Below are 17,496 nucleotides of genomic sequence, written 5' to 3'. Positions count from 1 at the left end.
TCACAGAGAGGAAGGCCAGGATCTCTTCTCAATCATCCCAGAGTGCAGGACACGGAATAATGGGCTCCAGTTACAGGAAGCCAGATTCCAGCTGAACATCAGGAAAAACTTCCTGACTGTTAGAGCGATACAACAATGGAACCAATTACCTATGGAGGTAGTGGGCTTTCCTACACTGGAAGGCATTCAAGATGAAGCTGGACAGCCATCTGTCAGGGATGCTTTGACTTGGATTCCTGTATTGAGCAGGGAGTTGGACTCAACGGTCTTATAGGCCCCTTCAAACCCTACTATTCTATGATTCTAAGATTTTTTTTGTGGGTACACACTTGAGAAGGTTTCTATTCCCAGCTCCCAAAATCAACAAGATGGCAGGGGCTGATTTCAGAAATTTTTGGCAGTGATAGTGGAATACATGCCATTTGATACTGTTCTGCGTTAATAAACTCTGGAATCTGCTAAAGACACAGAATCCTCAGTTTGGTGAGGAGAGCATGCTTATTTCATTCTTAAACTGTCTTTCCCTTGAAGAAAGAATAGAGTAACAATCCCACTCAAGGAAGGATAAAGATTGATCTTAGACTTGCTCAGGGTAAATGCACATTAATTTTTGCACATCCAGCCCTGCTTTGAAGATTTGGGATTTATAATCAAACTTCTGTAATTAGATTTCCCTTTTGTAGGGATTTTGTATCCAAGGGAATAGCTCTAGTGTGACATTTCAATTAACAACATTTACATGTTTGGCTAGGTTAGTTGGTGTAAATGTTAAAACTATTGTAGCAGCATTCAGGCTTGACAACTAAAATATATAAATATAAATGAACAGCAATTTCACAAGGCAGGTATCTTGGAAGGAAGGTACCTTGGCCCAAAATTACAACAGATGAGTTTGTGTAAATCAGACTTACATTGAGAAGGTGCAGATCTGTGAGTACATGCATAGCTTCAAGTCTGATATATGCTAGGAACACTGGTATAAAAGCATCTGGGTTTGTTTCAGCTGCCATATCATACCATCTTCTAGCTAAATGTATATCCTGAAAACAGGAAGTGATTTCTAACATTTGCAGTTGGCTCTATTAAAGTATCTGAGATTAAAGATGCAATCCTATACACACTTACTTGGGAGTAAGTCCCATTGAACTCAGTAGGGCCTACTTCTGAGTAGATCTGTATAGGATCACACTGTTAGGCACCTTCCAGAAGCAGTGTAATGGTAGAGCTCTTACAGTCATCTTGACTGATATTGGAAGGGCCAACGACTGATGCAGAATTCTTGCTAGTATCTATTATTAACATGCTTTAGAATAGAAGGCTACATCCAATGTCACAAAAGCAACCTTCTGCTCATGCAATGGGACTTCCCACTCATCTACTCACCCCTTCACCACACTCCCCCAATCTGCTCTGGAGAGTCCCCCAACCTTCTGGAGCAGATTGGGGGACATGCTGGGAGAGGGGGAAACCATTCCGCCAGCAGTGTCATTCTACTGGTGGACAGACACCATTAGAGACAACCCAAAGTCATGTATTATAAGCATCAGTCAGCCCAGGATTCTAGTTATAAAAAGAATTGCTATTTTCCCCAAACTAGTTTAGAAATATAGATCAGGATCCAGAACATCGCAGTTGGATCAGGATCCCCCTTTTGCATGGGGGCTTCTCAGCACCCTCTTCTATTGGCAGTTCCTCACACCCTCAGGGAAAGAACCCCTTCAAGATTGCCCTCTGGAAGGAAATATAGCCCCATGCAAGTGCAAAAGCACTTTCCGCTTATGCATTGGGTGGGTGGGGATGGATCCAAGTCACTGGGGTAGTATCTTACTATTTGTGCATTCTTAGTTCTCTGTGTCAAAATAAGACTAAATTACATTCCACCAATTGTAGTGGCAAACATCATGATCTACTAACTTCCCAATTTTTCAGACTTTCTTGAGTTGTGCCCATTATCCAGCTATCATCATATATTATTGCAGTCAAAGATCAATTCAGTGTCTTTGTTTTTCCTAACATCATGATCCTTTACGAAATTGCTTGGTCAATTTCGGTTCGTCAAATATCCTGTTTGGAAATCCTGTTTCCCCTCTTTCATTCTTAACTACAGTATTTACAATAACAATATTTTACTCCAACTGTAATGCTTGAAACAGCACCAAACGTAGATTACGTTACCTTAGGAATGCCTAAACCATATTCATACATATATGCCAGATTAAACATTGCTTGAGCACTCTGTTGATTAGCAGCAAGGTTGTAATGAACTGCTGCTGTAACATAATCTCTCTTTGTTCCAAAGCCATAGAAGTGATAATCTCCAGTTTTAACTCTGGCAAATGCATTGCCTGGAAGACAAATATTTGGAAAAAGTTGGTTGGTTGGTTTATTTAAATATCCTGCACATCATTCCAAAACACTAGACAAAGAGCTTTTCAAAGTCAAAACTTAGCAATTGTCATTTGGGCTACCAGTTTTTGAAGACTGATGTGAAAAATTCATTTGGTATCAAGGTGGCTTACCTCCTCAACAGGTGTGTGGGTGAATGTGGAATGAGCCATGACAATATATGACAGCCAGGCTCCAGCACTAGTATTGTCTTACTGCTGGAGTCCCTCTTCTCTTGGTGTCCCCCAAGCTGTTTTGATTATCCCCCAATTCTTTCAGTTTATTTCTTTTTCCTGTTGGAGGTAAGGTCCACCTTCTAAGCTCCTTCCTTCCTTCCTTCCTTCCTTCCTTCCTTCCTTCCTTCCTTCATCTTTCAGCACCCCCCATGGCAGTCATTTTGTGATGGTACCCACAGTAGTTTCACATATTTCAAAATGTGCCCATGGACCCCCAACAGCTTGGAGATCCCCAGATTACTGTGTTCAGGTGCAAGACTCAAGGTTCTCGTTTTGACCTATAACAATTGGATCTTATTTGTTTGTTTAAAATGGTCTTATTCCACCCTTTCAAAAAACAAAACAAAAATCTAAATTTTCCAAGGCAGTGTGTGTGTGTATATACATATATTATTATAATCAAGTAGATAAAACAGCTGAAACCAGCACTTAAAAACAAACAATAACATTCAGCAGAACCTAGAACCACCAATGTACAGATAAAAAGCCTTGCCCGGGAGGGGATTCCACTCTCCAGTCACCACCTGGCTAATTTCAGATGGCCGGGGATGGGGAAACACAAATGGAAAAGGTCCTCCAAAGATTATCACAATATACTCTTGACACTTTAGAAGGAAACTACCCTATCCTATGTCTAATTATAATCTGCCTCTTGAAGTTGTTTGCATTTATTTTAGGGAGTAGGGGAGAATATCCTGCTGCTCTACTGTAGAGCAATACATTTGCTGGTCATTACACTGCTAACCATGTTTTGGAAGTACAAGAACTATTTGACTTTAGGGGTGACTTTTGGGGATCCGAGGTTGAGCTGGCAGTGAAATGGGAATAAACTGTATTTGTTCTGAATCTGTTTTGTTTTAATGGGATTGTTTATGCTCTTTGAACTATTATCCACCCAAGCCATCAGGATAGGGAGAGTTATTTATTTGAATAAAATAAAGATGACAATTGCTGTGGAAATGCTTATCCATAGGGTGAAATCTAACTGGGTCCATCTGCCAGCGGAACAGACACTGTTGATGGAAGGGTTTTCCCATCCCCCCCTGCAGTCTCCCATGTGCCCTCAAAATTTGTTCTGGAGGTTTAGCGGAACCCCTGGAGCAGATTTGCAGGGGAGCACAGGGCATGCAGGAGGGAGGAGAGGGAGAAGAAGCCCCATTGAGCAAGCCGAAGTCCAGTTGAGTGACATTAGATGTCGCCTATAGAGCTGAAAATCTTTGAGCTCAGTAATCCTTGTCTGCCATGGTTCTAGGACCTTCAACAGGGATCCACTTGTTAAAATAAGAACATAAGAAGAGCCGTGTTGGATTAGACCAAAGGCCTATTTATATGAGCCTCGTGTGGCGCAGAGTGGTAGGCTGCAGTATTGCAACCGAAACTCTCCCCACGACCTGAGTTTGATCCCAGCAGAAGCTGGGTCTCGGGTAGCCGGCTCAGGTTGACTCAGCCCTCCATCCTTCTGAGGTCAGTGAAATGAGGACCCAGCTTGCTGGGGGAAAGGTAGTCATGACTAGGGAAGGCACTGGCAAACCACCCCGCTATAATCTGCCATAAAAACGCCAGCGCAAGCGGCGTCCCTCTAGGGGTCAGTAATGACCTGGTGCTTGTACAGGAGGAACCTTTCCTATTTAGTCTAGCATCCTGCATCACACAGTGACCCACCAGATGCCCAAGGGAAGCCCACAAGCATGACTTGGGGGCAAAAGCCCTCTTGCACTGTTGTTTCCCAGCATTGTTCTGATTTGTTTAGCCTTTAACAGAATACAATGCTATCCTAACATTGAACCTATCTTTCCAGTATAGGGAAGAATGGTAAGGATAAACCAAAATCAGAGTAAGTACAAAGAAATGCTGAAATCCTTGTGAGAGTCAAGAAAGGGATAGGTTTGAATATATTAAAGGGAGTGTGGCATGTTGAGAGTACTCTTCTGCTTGATATCGAGAGAATCCAGTCACCTTTAGGGCATGGAGGACGAGGCATAGTTAGTTGCTTTGCCTGAGTGGGAATTAAAGTTTCATGGTAGCTAATTCTTTATTGTTCAGTAAGTTTATTTCTGTGCTCTCAACATCACCAAGGGACTTTGATAGGCATGTCAAAGAACTGAATAAATAATTAGTTCTAACGAACACGTGGTGGTATTTTTCAAATCATCTTTCTTTTTCCTCTGACAGAATGGATGGCTCATATGGAACTAGCAATCAAGTAAAACCATTTAAGCCATTCATTCCTTTATAACTACCAAAATAAGTGAAGGGTAGTAAAAAGAAGTGTGATTAACTGGGAATTAAGATACATGGGTCTCTTTTTCCCTCTCAACCTCTTTTGAAGGTTAAAGTTGTATAATTGTGCATAGGGATTAATGAAACAAAAATAACAGATGAAAAAGAACGAGGTAAAAAATCGTTGCATACTTAATCTGTAAAAAATTAAAACTAAATACTTTTCTATAAAGTAATGCCCATGGGAATGCGTTCTTGATTATGATTTGAATGGGGGAAGGTAAATATTTTCTAAATAGTCTGTATCCCTGATTTTGTAATGCCTTTTTAGGATTGTTGAACATAATATTTTCTTGTTTTTCAAGTACAAGAGCAGAAATGGAGAATTCCTAATATTAATAAGAGTAGATAGCTAGGTACAGGTTATTTTTTAACTCTGTTCATACCTTGACTTGCAGCCCGCTTCCATAAAAGAAGAGCCAGTGGATATATCTGAGCCTTATCAATAAGTTTAACCTTTTCTGTAACAAGATAATGGCATTACTTGTCTTAATACAATCACTGTGTTGAAGAATGCAAATAGCAGCATAATAGGATGTTTCCCTTACCAGATTCCATAATGAAAGCTGAATTGCTCTGAGCTACCTCATAGCCCATTTCAGCTAGAAATGCGTATTGGACAAGAGATGCATCAATATTACCAGCCTGGTAAGCAAAGTATGCTGTCAGGAATTTTTCTGACCATCTTCCTAGCTCACATACAGTTCTGTAAAGCTAAACACCAAAAGAACAGGCATTAAACATAGATAAGTAACACTAGAGGTATGTTGTTCCTGCTGCCTTAGTCAGATATTAATATGAGGAACAATTTTGTTCCTCGTATTAATATCCAACTCTTCTTTCAGGGAGCTCAGGCTATCATACAGATGGGTGGGGTTACCCTATTTTATCCTCAAAACAACCCTATGGGGTAAGTTTTTTATTTTAATTTATTGCCTGCCTTTTTAACTCTTGCAAGGGCCTTCTCCTCTCCATTTCATCCTCACAACAACCCTGTGAGGTAGGTTAGGCTGAGAGTCAGTGACTGACCCAATGTCACTGAGCTTCATGGCTGAGTGTGGACTAGACCCTGAATCCTAGTCCAACACTACAACCACTATACCACATTGGCTAATTATTATTCTTGTCAAGAAGCTTGTTGGAATCATATAAAGGGAAAGCAGGTGATACTTTGATTTGGGTGTGGTAGCTAAACATGGAATCTACAGCGTGGGGGGGGTTACTCAAATTTTAAAAGTATTAGTTTATGTTATGGCTGCTGGGCGGGGTTGAGTTGGGTGGGGGCGGGGTAGAAACAGCAGTTGTGGCAAGGGGCAGGGAGATAGAAGGCTTTAATTGTGCTAATGCTCTGCCTCATTCATGAGGGATCCAAATATTGTTGTCAGATATTGTCCTTCGGTTTTTCCACTACTTCTTTTGTCTTCTTTTTTTTGTACCACAGAAAATCCATTAAGGAGGGAAACACAGAATAGCTGTACAATGTCTTTTGGTGGAAACCATTAGGAGCCATCTGTCTGAAAGAATCCAGGGAGAGAGGTAAAGAGTCAGCTGAAGGCTGAATGCATATTGAGATGCAGGATGGATGCCTCTCCCTGAAGAACTGTTGTGGAGCAGGACCTACTGTCTGGCAGGAGGGCAGATGCTGCTGGCCTCCACTTATATTCAGCTTGCATATTTGTAAATAATCCACATTTTTTACAAAATGGTCTCTAGTTATCTCTCTTCAAAAGGAAACCAAATGCAGTTAGTACTGACAGTGCACTGTTTCACCGCTTGGGGGAAAAGGGTTGCGTAACAACATGAAGCAGTGAGTGAATCAATATACTGAATACCATTATTATATTTTACAATGAGAAAGTTAAATTGGTTATATTTTGATAAATAAAATAATTGCATCAAGCTAGGAATTATATTTCAAATAAGAACATGGAGGGAACAATCCTATGGCCGCTACTCAGAGGCTAGACGGCCATAGGATATGTGGGTTTCCAGGAACCGACAGTCGGTTTTTGGAGAACCAACCTTCCCCCCCTTCCGCGCTGCCTCGCAGGCGGTGCACTACGGCCCTGCACTCCGTGCTCCGAAGAGGAGTGGGAAGCAGCCAAAACAAGGCGTTCTGGGGTGGGGAAGGTGGAAATGCAATACATCCTATGTGTTGTCCAGCAGCCTCCTCCCCCTTTCCACTTTCCCATGGCTAGACAGCCGATATCGGCTGCCTGCCCGTAAATGCAGGGCAGGAGAAGCACGGAGGGAACAATCCCCTCCATGCTTCTCCTGCCCTGCATTGGTCAGGTGGTCAGAGGCGGCCACCTATCCCCACAGGATTGTGCCGTTAGAGACTGATATATACCTGGACAATGTGGATTGGAAGGAAGTTCCCCTAAAGAAATTTATCTGAGCTAATAGTGATACTGCATAATAAGGCATTCTGTAACTGTTCTTATCCAGGGCAAATATACCTGCACATCACTGAACGTTGTGTATTGGATCTCCTGCATCAAGTGTCTAAAGGCCACTGACACTGGCCAAACAGGACTATCTTTAAGGTAAAGATTAAATGGGCACAAATCAAACATCAAGCATAAGAATATCAATAAACCTGTCAGTGAACACTTTAACCTCCCTGGACCTACCATCAAGGACCTCAGGGTGGCAGTTCTAAAGAAATTGAAATCAGGGGCTCACTTGAAATGTGAGACTGCAGAACAAGAGAAGATAAAGAAATTTGATTGCGTTAATCAGGAATTCAATAGGGACTATGGTTTCTATGCACATTATAAAGACTCTTGGTGCACCTTGTGGTTTGTAACTGTTGCTTTAAACGAACAGAATGCTTGCTACAGATTTACCTGTTAAATTGTCTTTTCAGACTCAAAGTTCCACTTGCAGCATCTGATGAAGTGGGTTGAAACCCACAAAAGCTTATGTTAATTTATTAAATTATCTGAACAACTGAAACAGTCTATATTTGTGCTATAGTTTACCCTTGTTTTTAGCCAGCATTGCAAGAATGACAACACTGATGAGTGTGTCCAACTATTCTTTCCACACTGACAGGAAAAGGCAGGACCATCCTCAGCCCCAATGTAGAGAAGCCTTTATTTGTCCTCAAGAGTCCCCTCTCATTAATAAAGACCACGGCTTGCCAAACCAGGGTGCTCCCAAATGGACAGCTCCTAGTACTACCAATCAATAGGCATCGTGCACCCATTCCATCTTTTCCTCCTTAATGTTTTTTTCCTGGTAAGAAAAAAGACAGAAGCAGCAGTGGGAAAACACAGGAAGAAGACCACAGCATCCTCCTGGACTGCCTGGAGAGGATGGGCATTGGAGACAACGTATTACAGTGGTTCCAGTCCTTCCTCTCCGGCAGGTACCAGAGGGTAGCACTGGGAGAGGAGGTGTCGGACTCGTGGCCGCTCACGTGTGGGGTGCCACAGGGTTCCATCCTCTACCCGATGCTATTTAACATCTATGTGAATCTGCTGGGGGCTATCATCAGGAGGTTTGGGGTGCGGTGTCATCAATATGCGGATGACACGCAGCTCTACCTCTCGTTTAAATCTTCACCAAGGTTGGCTGTAGAATCCCTGTCCAAATGTCTGGAGACGGTGAGTGGCTGGATGGGGAGGAATAAGCTGAAGCTGAACCCTGACAAGACCCAAGTACTTCTGGTGGGAGACAAGAGGAAGTTGAGGGATGTTGACCTGGTGTTGAATGGGGTATGGCTACCCTTGAAAGACCAGGTCCGCAGCCTGGGGGTCATTTTAGACTCCCAGATGTCCATGGAGGCTCAGGTGTCAGCCGTGAGCCGGACAGCATTGTACCAACTCCATCTGATATGGTGGCTGCGCCCCTACCTTCCCGACCATCTGCTCCCATTGGTAGTACATGCCCTGGTCTCCTCTTGTCTAGACTACTGTAATGCGCTGTACGTGGGGTTACCCTTGAAGACGGTTCGGAAGCTGCAGCTAGTGCAGAATGTGGCGGCTCGCCTGATTAAAGGTAGCCACTGGCATGATCACATCACTCCGGTGCTGAAGGAGAGGAAACCACCCAGAGACCTTCGGCTATTGGGCAGTATAGAAATGAAATGAAATGAAATGAAATAAATAAGGAGTTGCACTAGTTACCAGTTGTTTTCTCGGCCAAATTCAAGGTGTTGGTTTTGACCTTTAAAACCTTATGTGGTTCTGGCCCAGCCTATCTCAAGGAGCGCCTCCAGCAACATCAGAAAGGCCACTTAACAAGATCAGCCTCGGATGGCCTTCTCTCTGTCCCATCAGCCAGGACAGCTAGGCTAGTGAGGATGAGGGCGAGGGCCTTCTCTGTGATGGCTCCCACTCTGTGGAACTCCCTCCCTAGGGAACTCCGCCATGCACCCTCTTTAATGAGCTTCTGCCACACACTGAAAATTTGGTTATTCAGGCAGGCATTTGGGGTGGGTTAGGGTATTTTTAATTAATGTTTTAATGTATAATTTTACTGCTTTAAATTGTACCGTTGTATATCACCCAGAGTGGTTGGGTGACCAGCCAGATGCGCGATTAAGAAATTTACTGAATGAATAAATGAATGAAAAGAAAATGTCTGGACCTTCCTGTAAAATTCAGCTTGTGTTCAGAAGGGGACAACTGTATAGATTTTATTTTAACTGTTCTGTAAGAGACTTCCAGAACAAGCCTGTGCATGTTTACTCAGAAGTAATTCAATAGAACCTACTTCTAAGTAAATGTACATAGGATTGGAGCCTCTCTGTATCTGAGCAATACATTCAGGACTATGAAAGCATTATTTCAAAAAGCAGCTGGTAATTTTTTTTAAGTGAGGGAAAGACAACTAGCTTGGCAACACACTTAAGCCAGAATATAAAGTTGCAAGAAGAACTGAATCTTTCTGTATTTATTTATTTACTTTATTTATATCCATATCTAGAACAGATTTTGGAGCGGTGAACACAAAAGATAAAACAATAGAAGAATAAAACACCACATTAAAATAATACTTTTTAAAAAACACAATGTCAATAGAAAGTGTGACTGGTCAATTCAGGAATGCCTCCTGGAACAGTGCTGTTTTCAGGAGGTGCCAAAAACAATGCAGTGTTGGCACCTGCCTGACCTCCAGTGGCAGGGAATTCCAAAGAAAGGGGGCCACCACAATGAAGGCTCTTCTCCTAGTGGACTCCAGTTGGGCCATAGGTCCATGTGGAACCACCAGGAGCATGCCCTTTGATTACCTCAGTGAGGGCAGGTTGGTAAGGGAGAAAGCACTCTCTCAGGTTTCCTGGTCTCAGGTTGTTCAGGGCTTTGCACACTAGTACTAAAACCTTAAACCTGGCCTGGTTGTGAACAGGCAGCCAGTGCAGTTCCCTCAGCAGAGGAGTTGCACGCTGAAAAGGGGGAGCTCCTGACACCAGCCGAGCTGCTGCATTAGCTATACTACACAGGAAATATTTTTGCAAATCTAGGACAAACAATAACATATTTTCTGGTTCAAAATGCATGGATAACTGTAGGATATAGACATGAGGAACAGCAAGTCCTTCATAAAAAGATAAAGGACAATATATTTTATGGAGGTGGTTTTATAGATTGTTTTAAGAAAGATCCCTTGATCATTTTTAATAGAACAGTTACAGTCAGTGACAATGCAGTTCAGTTCTCACCACTGGGGAAAAATAGGCACAGTGTTTGAGGCTGCAGTCCTATGCACACTTGTTGTTGTTGTTCAGTCGTTAAGTCGTGTCCGACTCTTCATGACCCCACGGACCATAGCACGCCAGGCCTTCCTGCCCTCTGCTCTCTCCCGGAGTCTGCTCAAGTTCATATTCATTGCATCGGTGATGCTATCTAGCCATCTCATCCTCTGCCATCCCCTTCTCCTTTTGTCTTCAATCCTTCCCAGCATCAGGGTCTTTTCCAGTGACTTTTCTCTTTGCATTAGGTGGCCAAAATATTTGAGCTACAGCTTCAGTATCTGTCCTTCCAATGAGCACTCAGAGTTGATTTCCTTTAGGGCTGACTGATTTGACCTCCTTGCAGTCCAGGGGACTCGTAAGGGTCTTCTCCAGCACCACCGGTCGAAAGCATCCATTCTTCGGCGCTCAGCCTTCCTTATAGTCCAGCTCTCACAGCCATACGTCACTACTGGGAAAACCATAGCTTTGATTATGCGGACCTTTGTCGGCAAGGTGATATCTCTGCTTCTTACTATGCTGCCTAGGTTTGCCATAGCTTTCCTTCCAAGGAGCAAGCGTCTTTTAATTTCATGGCTACAGTCACCGTCTGCGGTGATCTTGGAGGCCAAGAAAATAAAATCTGTCACTGCTTCCATTTCTTCCCCTTCTATATGCCAGGAAGTGATGGGGCCAGATGCCATGATCTTCATTTTGTGAATGTTGAGTTTCAAACCAGCTTTTGCACTCTCCACTTTCACCCTCAACAAGAGGCTCTTTAGATCCTCTTCGCTTTCTGCCGTTAGGTTGGTATCGTCTGCGTATCTGAGGTTGATAATTCTTCTGGCAATCTTAATTCCGACCTGTGATTCATCCAACCCGGCGTTTCTCATGATGTACACTGCATATAATTTAAATATGCAGGGAGACAATATGCAGCCTTGTCATACTTCTTTCCCAATTTTGTACCAATTGGTTGTTCCATGTCTGGTTCTTACTGTTGCTTCTTGACCCCCGTACAGGTTTCTCAGGAGACAGGAAGGTGCTCTGGTATTCCCATCTCTTTAAGAATTTGCCAGAGTTTGTTGTAATCCACACAATCAAAAGCTTTAGTGTAGTCAATGAAGCAGAAAGAGACGTTTTTCTGGAATTCTCTTGCTTTCTCCATGATCCAGCAAATGTTGGCGATTTGATCTCTAGTTCCTCTGCCTCTTCGAAACCCAGCTTGTACTTCCGGTAGTTCTCGGTTCACATCCTGCTGAAGCCTAGCTTGTAGGATTTTGAGCATAACCTTGCAGGCATGTGAAATGAGCACAATTGTACGGTAGTTTGAACACTCTTTGGCATTGCCCTTCATTGGAATGTAAATTGACCTTTTCCAGTCTTGTGGCCACTGTTGAGTGTTCCAAATTTGTTGGCATATTGAGTGCCACACTTTAACAGCATCATCTTTTAGGATTTTAAATAGCTCAGCTGGAATACTGTCATCTCTGCTAGCTTTGTTGTTAGGAATGCTTCCTAAGGCCCACTTGACTTCACTTTCGAGGATGTCTGGCTCAAGTTCAGTGACTGCACTATCATGGCTATCAGGGACATTCAGATCTTTCCTGTATAGTTCTTCTGTGTATTCTTTCCACCTCTTCTTAATCTCATCTGCTTCTGTTAGGTCCCTGCCTTCTTTGTCCTTTATCATGCCTGTCTTTGCACAAAACGTTCCCTTGAGATCTCTGATTTTCTTGAAAAGGTCTCTAGTATTTCCCATTCTGTTGTTTTCCTCAATTTCTTTGCATTGTTCATTTAAGAAGGCCTTCTTGTCTCTCCTTGCTATTCTCTGGAACTCTGCATTCAGTTGGATATACCTTCCCCTTTCTCCTTTGCTTTTCACTTCCCTTCTTTCCTCAGCTACTTGTAAAGCCTCATCAGACAGCCACTTTGCTTTCTTGCATTTCTTTTTCTTTGGGAAGGATTGAGTTGTTGCCTCCTGAACAATGTTACGGACCTCCGTCCATAGTTCCTCAGGCACTCTGTCTATCAGGTCTAATCCCTTAAATCTATTCCTCACCTCCACTGTATATTCATAAGGGATATGATTTAGGTCATACCTGAATGGTTTAGTGGTTTTCCCTACGTTCTTCAATTTAAGCCGAAATTTTGCAATAAGAAGCTCATGATCTGAGCCACAGTCAGCTCCAGGTCTTATTTTTACTGACTGTATAGAGCTCCTCCATCTTTGGCTGCAAAGTACATAATCAATCTGATTTCGATATTGACCATCTGGTGATGTCCATGTGTAGAGTCGCCTCTTGTGCTGTTGGAAAAGAGTGTTTGCTATGATCAGTGTGTTCTCTTGGCAAAACTCTATTAGCCTTTGTCCTGCTTCATTTTGTACACCAAGGCCATGCTTGCCTGTTATCCCAGTGATTTCTTGACTTCCTACTTTAGCATTCCAATCCCCTATGAGGACATCTTTTTTTGGTGTTAGTTCTAGAAGGTGTTGTAGGTCTTCATAGAACCGATCAACCTCAGCTTCTTCGGCCTCAGTGGTTGGGGCATAGACTTGAATTACTGTGATGTTGAATGGTTTGCCTTGGATTTGTACTGAGATCATTCTATCGTTTTTGAGATTGTACCCTAGTACTGCTTTTCCCACCCTTTTGTTGACTATGAGTGCTACTCGATTTCTTCTAAGGGATTCTTGCCCACAGTAGTAGATAGAATGGACACCTGAATTAAATTCGCCCATGCGTGTCCATTTTAGTTTGCTGATTCCCAAGATGTCGATGTTCAATCTTGCCATCTCATGTTTGACCACCTCCAGCTTACCTTGATTCATTGATCTGACATTCCAGGTTCCTAAACAATATTGTTCTTTACAGCATCGGATTTTCTTTTCACCACCAGACACATCCACAGCTGAGTGTCCTTTCGGCTTTGGCCCAGCCGTTTCACTCTTTCTGGCGCTACTTGGAAATTCCCTCTGCTCTTCCCCAGTAGTATATTGGACACCTTCCGACCTGAGGGGCTCATCTTCCGGCGTCATATCTTTTAGCCTTGTGATACATTCTATGGGGTTTTCTTGGCAAGAATACTGGAGTGGGTTGCCATTTCCTTCTCCAGTGGACCACATTTTGTCAGAACTATCTGCCATGACCTGTCCGTCTTGGGTGGCCCTGCACAGCATAGCATACGGATTCACTGAGTTACTCAAGCCCCTTCGCCACAACAAGGCAGTGATCCATGAAGGGGTATGCACACTTACCTGGGACAAAATCCCATTGAACACAATGGGACTTACTTCTGAATAAGCATGCATAGGATTGTGCTGGAAGACAAGTGAAATATTTTGAGGTTCCAGGATGCTTCCAGATGGAGGGCTCTTAGCACTAACAATCTAAAGGCATTGTGTATAATGGATTTTTTGTGGAATGAAAAAAGACATAAGAAACAATGAGAAAACATGGCAGAGTTACAAAAGGAAGACAGCAATGTCTGGACCCATTGTAATATTCTTTGGTTGAAGCAGGGCAACTGCAGAATGAAAGCCTCACCTGGCAGCACTCCCACAATTTCAACAGAAAAATTAACCATTTGTCATGTTTAAACCTCTTCACTTTGAAATCAATGTAATTTGACAATGCTTAACTTTGCTTGCTTTGTGAACTATATATTTAAACTACATGTTTAAGGTTTGCAAAGTATTTCTGAACACTAAGGACAACATTACTACACAATGTGCCAAAAGAAAATATGCAATAATCCATTCAGACTGCCAAATATTACAAAAGTGCATACAAAAGAAGGAGTAATCCCCTAAAATCTTAATGTTTTTTTGGCCTGTCTTTCTTTTCTTTTGTTTTGCAAAGCTAACTAAGGAAAGCACAAGAATGGAGTTAAGGACTACAACAAGTTGTTTAAGGCTGCAATCCTGTACACATGTACCTGAAAGTAAGTTCCATTTAATTCAATAGGTGAAATCCAAGTGTGTCTGCCAGTGGAACAGCATCCACTAGCAGAACAGATCCCCCCCCCGCAACCCCTGTGAAGCCCCCCAAATCTACTACAGGGGGCTAGGGAGCTTCTGGAGCAGTTTTCAGGGGGTGCAGGGGGCTCCAGGGGGACGGGAAGTCTCATCATGAAAGTAGAGGTCTGCTCGCACGATACTGAATGTCACCTAATGGAACTAACTTCTGAACAGACATGCGTAGGATTGTGGTATAAAAAAAATCAATTACATGAACTAACATTGATATCAATACTGGTCAGGATCCAAAGGGCTGCATGAAGATTTCCTTTTTTAGAATAATGGCTTTTCCTGTCCACCCTATCACTGCAGCCCCTTGGGTCCCTCAAAAAGTTGTTCCTGACGGTTGGGAGACCCTCCAATGCAGAATTCTGTGTAGTATGCTAGGCTGCAACTGGAAAAAAAAAATCAGCAACCTTTCACTCATGAGCAGAAGCTCTTTCCTCTCATGGCTATTTGGATCCTGGGCACTAATCTGAATGTGGAGCAACTGTACTGATGTAGTGGTCTTTATCCCAATGCACTTTAGGGTGATCTGATAGGGTGTGTGTGTGTGTGTGTACACTGCTACTACTGGGTTTTTTTTTTAACAGTAACAGTTGATACTGGACAGTATACAATCAGAAAAGCCATTGACACTAAGCACAGACTTTCAAACAGGGTGTTACTTACTTCAACTGCATTTTGGCATGATCTAAACACTCCAGTTCCTGTGGCGTACATTTGAGCCAAATAATAAACAGCAAGGGGTTGTCCATTTTGAGATGCCAAGTAAAAATATCGGAAGGCAAGTTTAAAATCTCTCTTCACTCCTGAGCCATCTGCAAATCAAGTTTAATTTGGAGGTTTTGAATGTTTTTCAAACCAATAAACTGAATAATAAAATCAAGAAAGAAAGAAAGAAAGAAAGAAAGAAAGAAGGAAGGAAGAGCATAACCAGGACTTACTATGATACATGACTCCTAGTTGAAATTGAGCATTGGCAAATCCTTTCTCAGCTGATTTTTGGAAGTATTTAAAAGCTTCAGTGTAATTCTGAAAGGTAAATGATATTTTGATTGAAAGTAGAGATGTCAAGAAATTAGTTTCTGGCTTTGTGGGACATTAGTATCTCTTTGGGCTGTGCCTCAGAAGTACTTGTTGTAGCATTGTTCGAAGAGAAGTAGTGATGATTCAGGTCACAATCCTATACCCAAGATCCACACATACTGGCAATTTTTGAATTTTCATGGAATGTTAAGCAACATTATACTAAGCTTTTTTTATATTTTCCGGAAAGAGTATAAAACAGGTCTGACAAAATGAAGACTTACCAGTGAGACACCTCCACCACGAAAATAAAGAAGACCCAGTCCCCACAGCCCAACAGAATTGCCCTAAATAACACATAGAGACATATCAGGAAGTTACCTTAATAAAACTTTTAAAAGAGTTTGTTAATGTGTGCCACTTAGTGCTACTGGTATTTATATATTTATTTTATTTCTGCTTTAGTACTCAAAGAGGAAAGTCACCTTCACAATATCCACCATAGTAGACATGCTGTCACATGATGTTCATATTCTTGGAGGATACCAATTATCTAGACCCATTTCAGTCTGGGTTCATCCCTGGTTTTGGAACCAAATCAGCCTTGACCACCCTGATGAGAGAGCCTTGGTCACCATTATTGAGAGAGAGATAAGGGGACTGTGACCTTACTTCTTCTGCTTGATCTCTCTTGATACCACTGACCACAGTATACTCCTGGACTGGTTCTGTGGGAAGGGTATCTTAGGCACTGTACTTCAGTGGTTTCATTCCTACCTATAGGGTCAATTTCAAAGAACAGCACTGGGGAAATGCTTTTCAGCCCCCAGAAATTTGTGCTATGGGGAGCCGCAGGGCACCATTTTGTCCCCAGTGCTGTTTAACATCTCTATAACATCGGAATCAGGTGTAGCCATGCAGGCTCTGGACCAGTGCTTGTATGCAGTAGTGGGTTGGATATGGACCAATAAATTGAGTTTGAATCCTGGCAAGATAGAGGCTCTGTGGGCAAGTGGTTCCTGGGTCCAGGATATAGATCAGCTGCCTGTTCTGGACAGAGTTGCACTCCCGCTGATGGAGCAGGTGCATAGCCTAGGGTTACTCCTGGATCTATCTTTGTCATTCATGATCCAGATGACCTCAAAAGCGATGAGTGCCTTTCACCAGCTTTGGTTGGTATAACAGCTACAGCCATTCCTGGACTAGGATAGTTTTTCCACATAGTCCAAGCACTGGTAACCTCAAGGCTGGGCTATTGCAATGCACTCTATATGTGGCTTCCCTTGGGATTGGTCTGGAAGCTGCATCTGGTGCAGAATGGCCTACAAATCCCATGATCCCTCACAAGTGTCTATGCTGGTTATGGCTAATCTGAGTTGTAGGCAACAACTTCTGGAGGGCCACAAGTTGCCCAGCCCTAGGCTATACTAGAGTACTAAGAATTCCTGTTTATGCTTTTAGAAGTAATTTTTCAGACAACAAAAAAGATGTGATGGCAAAAAATGCTACAGAATTTAAAACAAAACAGCAAATAAAAAGCTCATATGTATTATTTTTTAAGTCATCCAAGAAAATATCAGCTTTTCAAGGGCTGTTTTTTCATAACTGAAGGCAATACTTTCCAACTCTAATCTTGAAGCCAAATAATTGTCTGGTTAGTCCAAATGAGTAGGTGAAATTAACCCCTGCCCTCGTACTTTCTTGGCCCATGGTGCCTCCTCAGTATTGCCAGATCACAATCTGAAGTAACAGCAGAAGTCACATGTGACAGAATCCCTTTTGTATTAAACAATAAAAGGGACATCTGCCCTGTCAGGGTCAAGATCAGAGGTGGGGAACCAGTGTCCCTCCAAACATTGTTAGACTCT

At 42.5% G+C, this 17,496-nt stretch overlaps 1 protein-coding gene and 1 long non-coding RNA gene across 3 annotated transcripts in view; one reads left to right on the top strand and one right to left on the bottom strand.

Annotated features, from left to right (window-relative positions):
• SEL1L2 (SEL1L2 adaptor subunit of SYVN1 ubiquitin ligase) overlaps positions 1-17,496 on the bottom strand; it is a 72,689-nt gene that overhangs the window by 1,705 nt on the left and 53,488 nt on the right. Inside the window, exons 13-19 of one of the 2 annotated variants that reach the window (XM_084824383.1) lie at positions 15,913-15,975; positions 15,547-15,634; positions 15,272-15,420; positions 5,450-5,615; positions 5,288-5,362; positions 2,176-2,345; positions 912-1,040 (exon numbers count right to left, since the gene is read on the bottom strand). In XM_084824383.1, coding sequence (XP_084680509.1) covers positions 912-1,040; positions 2,176-2,345; positions 5,288-5,362; positions 5,450-5,615; positions 15,272-15,420; positions 15,547-15,634; positions 15,913-15,975 — 840 coding nt within the window. The remainder of the gene's footprint in view (positions 1-911; positions 1,041-2,175; positions 2,346-5,287; positions 5,363-5,449; positions 5,616-15,271; positions 15,421-15,546; positions 15,635-15,912; positions 15,976-17,496) is intronic. The other variant, XM_084824393.1, reaches the window with a different exon arrangement.
• Positions 5,453-8,987, top strand: LOC146358959 (uncharacterized). The gene is made up of 3 exons (XR_014786318.1): positions 5,453-5,549; positions 6,343-6,437; positions 7,350-8,987. It is a non-coding gene; the product is annotated as an uncharacterized LOC146358959 (long non-coding RNA).

Source organism: Heloderma suspectum, chromosome 1 (assembly GCF_057233095.1).
Source record: "Heloderma suspectum isolate Gila_16-S chromosome 1, 16-S_ref, whole genome shotgun sequence".
Classification (NCBI taxonomy): domain Eukaryota; kingdom Metazoa; phylum Chordata; class Lepidosauria; order Squamata; family Helodermatidae; genus Heloderma; species Heloderma suspectum.
The sequence above is the reverse complement of the archived record's forward strand: the minus strand, read 5'-3'. Positions and strand labels throughout refer to the sequence as shown.